Below are 2,443 nucleotides of genomic sequence, written 5' to 3'. Positions count from 1 at the left end.
TGCTATGGCTGTTGCCTGGTAGTACTTCTCTTCTTCCTAAGGTTCATCGTTCCAGATACCCCTATATCATGTCATTAATCAGAAAGATCCCTATCACCAGTAAAGCAGGCACCTTCTTTGTCACTTCTCCTGCAGTAAATAAGGATTTAGCATTCAACTGATTTCTTTGGGTAAGTTTTATTTGAGAGATGTGCCCACCAAGTGGTCTGACCATCTTTCATGGCACAGACCAACTGGCTCAGTTTTATTCACTACCATGAGGGACCTTCCCATTTTCTTTGGGGGAAGGCTCAATAATCCAGAACACGCATATATGCTGGTCTCATTGGTCTCTTGCAGTAAACTTAGTACCAGAATTTTACTTTATGAAATCCTAATGGAAAGAGAGATTAAGTGATGCGAGGTGATGCCTTTTTCCTGCAGCCCATCATTCCCTTCACCACTGCTTTGAGTGGTACCTGGGTAGCTGAAAGATAGGAGTTGCTGGAATATAGCTAGAAACTGGCAGCACATATCTATCATGTAGGCAATTCTGCTTGAAGTTATAGTATCTAATGCAAGCCTAGTGGAGCTGCCTGCTAGAACTTAGGCTCAACTGGCATAAAGGAATCCAAAAAAACTAATTCAGTTTTAGACTTCTACACAGCAAATACCTAAAATTAGAGATCTATTCTGTTACCTTCATCTTCTAAATAGAAGAAAAACCCTGAACAAAAAAGCCTATAAGTACTATGTTACAAAGCATATTACCTTTGAAATAATGACTGTCACCATCTGAAAAGTTACTTCCTATGGACTGCTCAGTGACACATCCCTCTTTTAGGGGGTGAAGTAAAATAGGGACTCCTGCAACAGGAAGGGGGGCTATCTACTCTCTTTCACAACAGACAGATGTGGCAACATGCAGTCTTAGATATTGCTCCCTTTTCCGTTCTGTTTGTCAGGGGGGAACCAACCTACTTGCATATTGTCTTTTGACAATTTTCAGGTTCTCTCAGTCCTGCTTGGACTCCTGAATCTCTGTGGTATTCACGGAGAGTAATATAGCCTTGCTGCTGTCCTTTGAAGGGCTTCTTTGACCTCCCTGTTCCGCAGGCTATAAATCATAGGGTTCAGCATGGGAATTGCCACAGTATAAAACACAGAGATGATCTTGTCGTGCTCCACAGAGTATTTTGAACTGGGCCGTAAGTACATGAACGAGCCTGTCCCATAGAACATGGTGACGGCAGTCAGGTGGGAAGCACGGGTGGAGAAGGCTTTGTGTGTGCCTTTGGCTGATTTAATCTTGTGGATGGTAACCCCAATGCAGCTGTAAGAGATGAGAATGAGGATCATGGTTGAGATGACCAGCACAGTAGCACAAGTGAAATGGACCAGGTCAGTGATGTAAGTGTCAGAGCAGGAGAGCTTCAGGATGGGAGGCACATCACAGAAGAAATGATTGATGATGTTGGAATTGCAGAAGGACAGGTGGAATATAAATAATGTCTGAATAGATGCATTCATGCAGCTCATCAAGTAGGAGCCACACACAAGGAGCATGCAGAACCTCTTGGACATAATGACAGGGTAGAGCAAGGGGTTGCAGATGGCTATAAACCGGTCATATGCCATCACAGCCAGGAGGTAGCACTCTCCTGTCACTGTGATGCAGAATAGGAAGAGCTGAGCTCTGCATGCTGTGTAGGATATGACTTTTGTCTCAGCCACAAAGGTCCTGAGTGTGCTAGGTATAATGATGGTGGAGTAGCTGACATCTAAGAAGGAAAGGCTGCTGATGAAGAAGTACATGGGAGTGTGGAGCTTGGAGTCAATCCAGAAGAGCACAATCATCCCCAGATTTCCCACTAAGGTCAACAGATAGATCAGTAGAAACACCATGAAGAGAAGGACCTGCAACTTCAGGTTGTCTGTGAATCCCAACAAGATAAACTCAGTCACCACAGTGTGATTCTGTTCTGCCATCTATTGTGGATGGGAAAGCCAAGATTGCACTGCAGAAAGAAAGGCAAACACAGACTGCCTGTCAGTGGGTCAAACTGGCTCTCATCAGGCTGATGAAGGTATAATTTTGTGTATCTTCCTATTCATGTTTTTCAAGTTCTGAACTCGAATTATCTCATAGGCATTTCCTGCCTTTCAAAGGCTTGTATTCTTTCTGTGTACTCAGAAGGAGCACAGGTTAACAAATCACACTTATTCCTGCAGGTCTCACTACTTCTCCTTCCCCAAACACTTAGTTTAAATTCTAAGGCGGTAATCTGCACAGCGAGCACTAACTTCACAGTATTTGTTTCACCTCGCCTATTTTAGATATTTACTCAAACTTGACTTGAAATGCTTGTTTTTCCCATTTTATATAGACATCATTGGATAGTTAACTTTGTACATTGTTGGGATATAAAGGTAAACACATGCTAAGCTACAAAAATCTCTCAAG

The 2,443-nt window shown here is 42.9% G+C and overlaps 1 protein-coding gene across 1 annotated transcript; it reads right to left on the bottom strand.

The window, feature by feature from the left end:
* Positions 1 to 1,029: 1,029 nt before the first annotated feature.
* LOC309600082 (olfactory receptor 5AP2-like) lies at positions 1,030 to 1,968 on the bottom strand (the record flags this gene model as incomplete). The annotated part of the gene is made up of 1 exon (XM_082332151.1): positions 1,030 to 1,968. The coding sequence occupies one exon, from the start codon at positions 1,966 to 1,968 to the stop codon at positions 1,030 to 1,032; it is 939 nt and encodes a 312-aa protein (XP_082188277.1).
* Positions 1,969 to 2,443: the final 475 nt, after the last annotated feature.

Source organism: Platalea leucorodia (genome assembly GCF_965183815.1).
Source record: "Platalea leucorodia genome assembly, chromosome: 22".
NCBI lineage: Eukaryota > Metazoa > Chordata > Aves > Pelecaniformes > Threskiornithidae > Platalea > Platalea leucorodia.
This window is presented reverse-complemented; position numbering and strand designations above follow the sequence as displayed.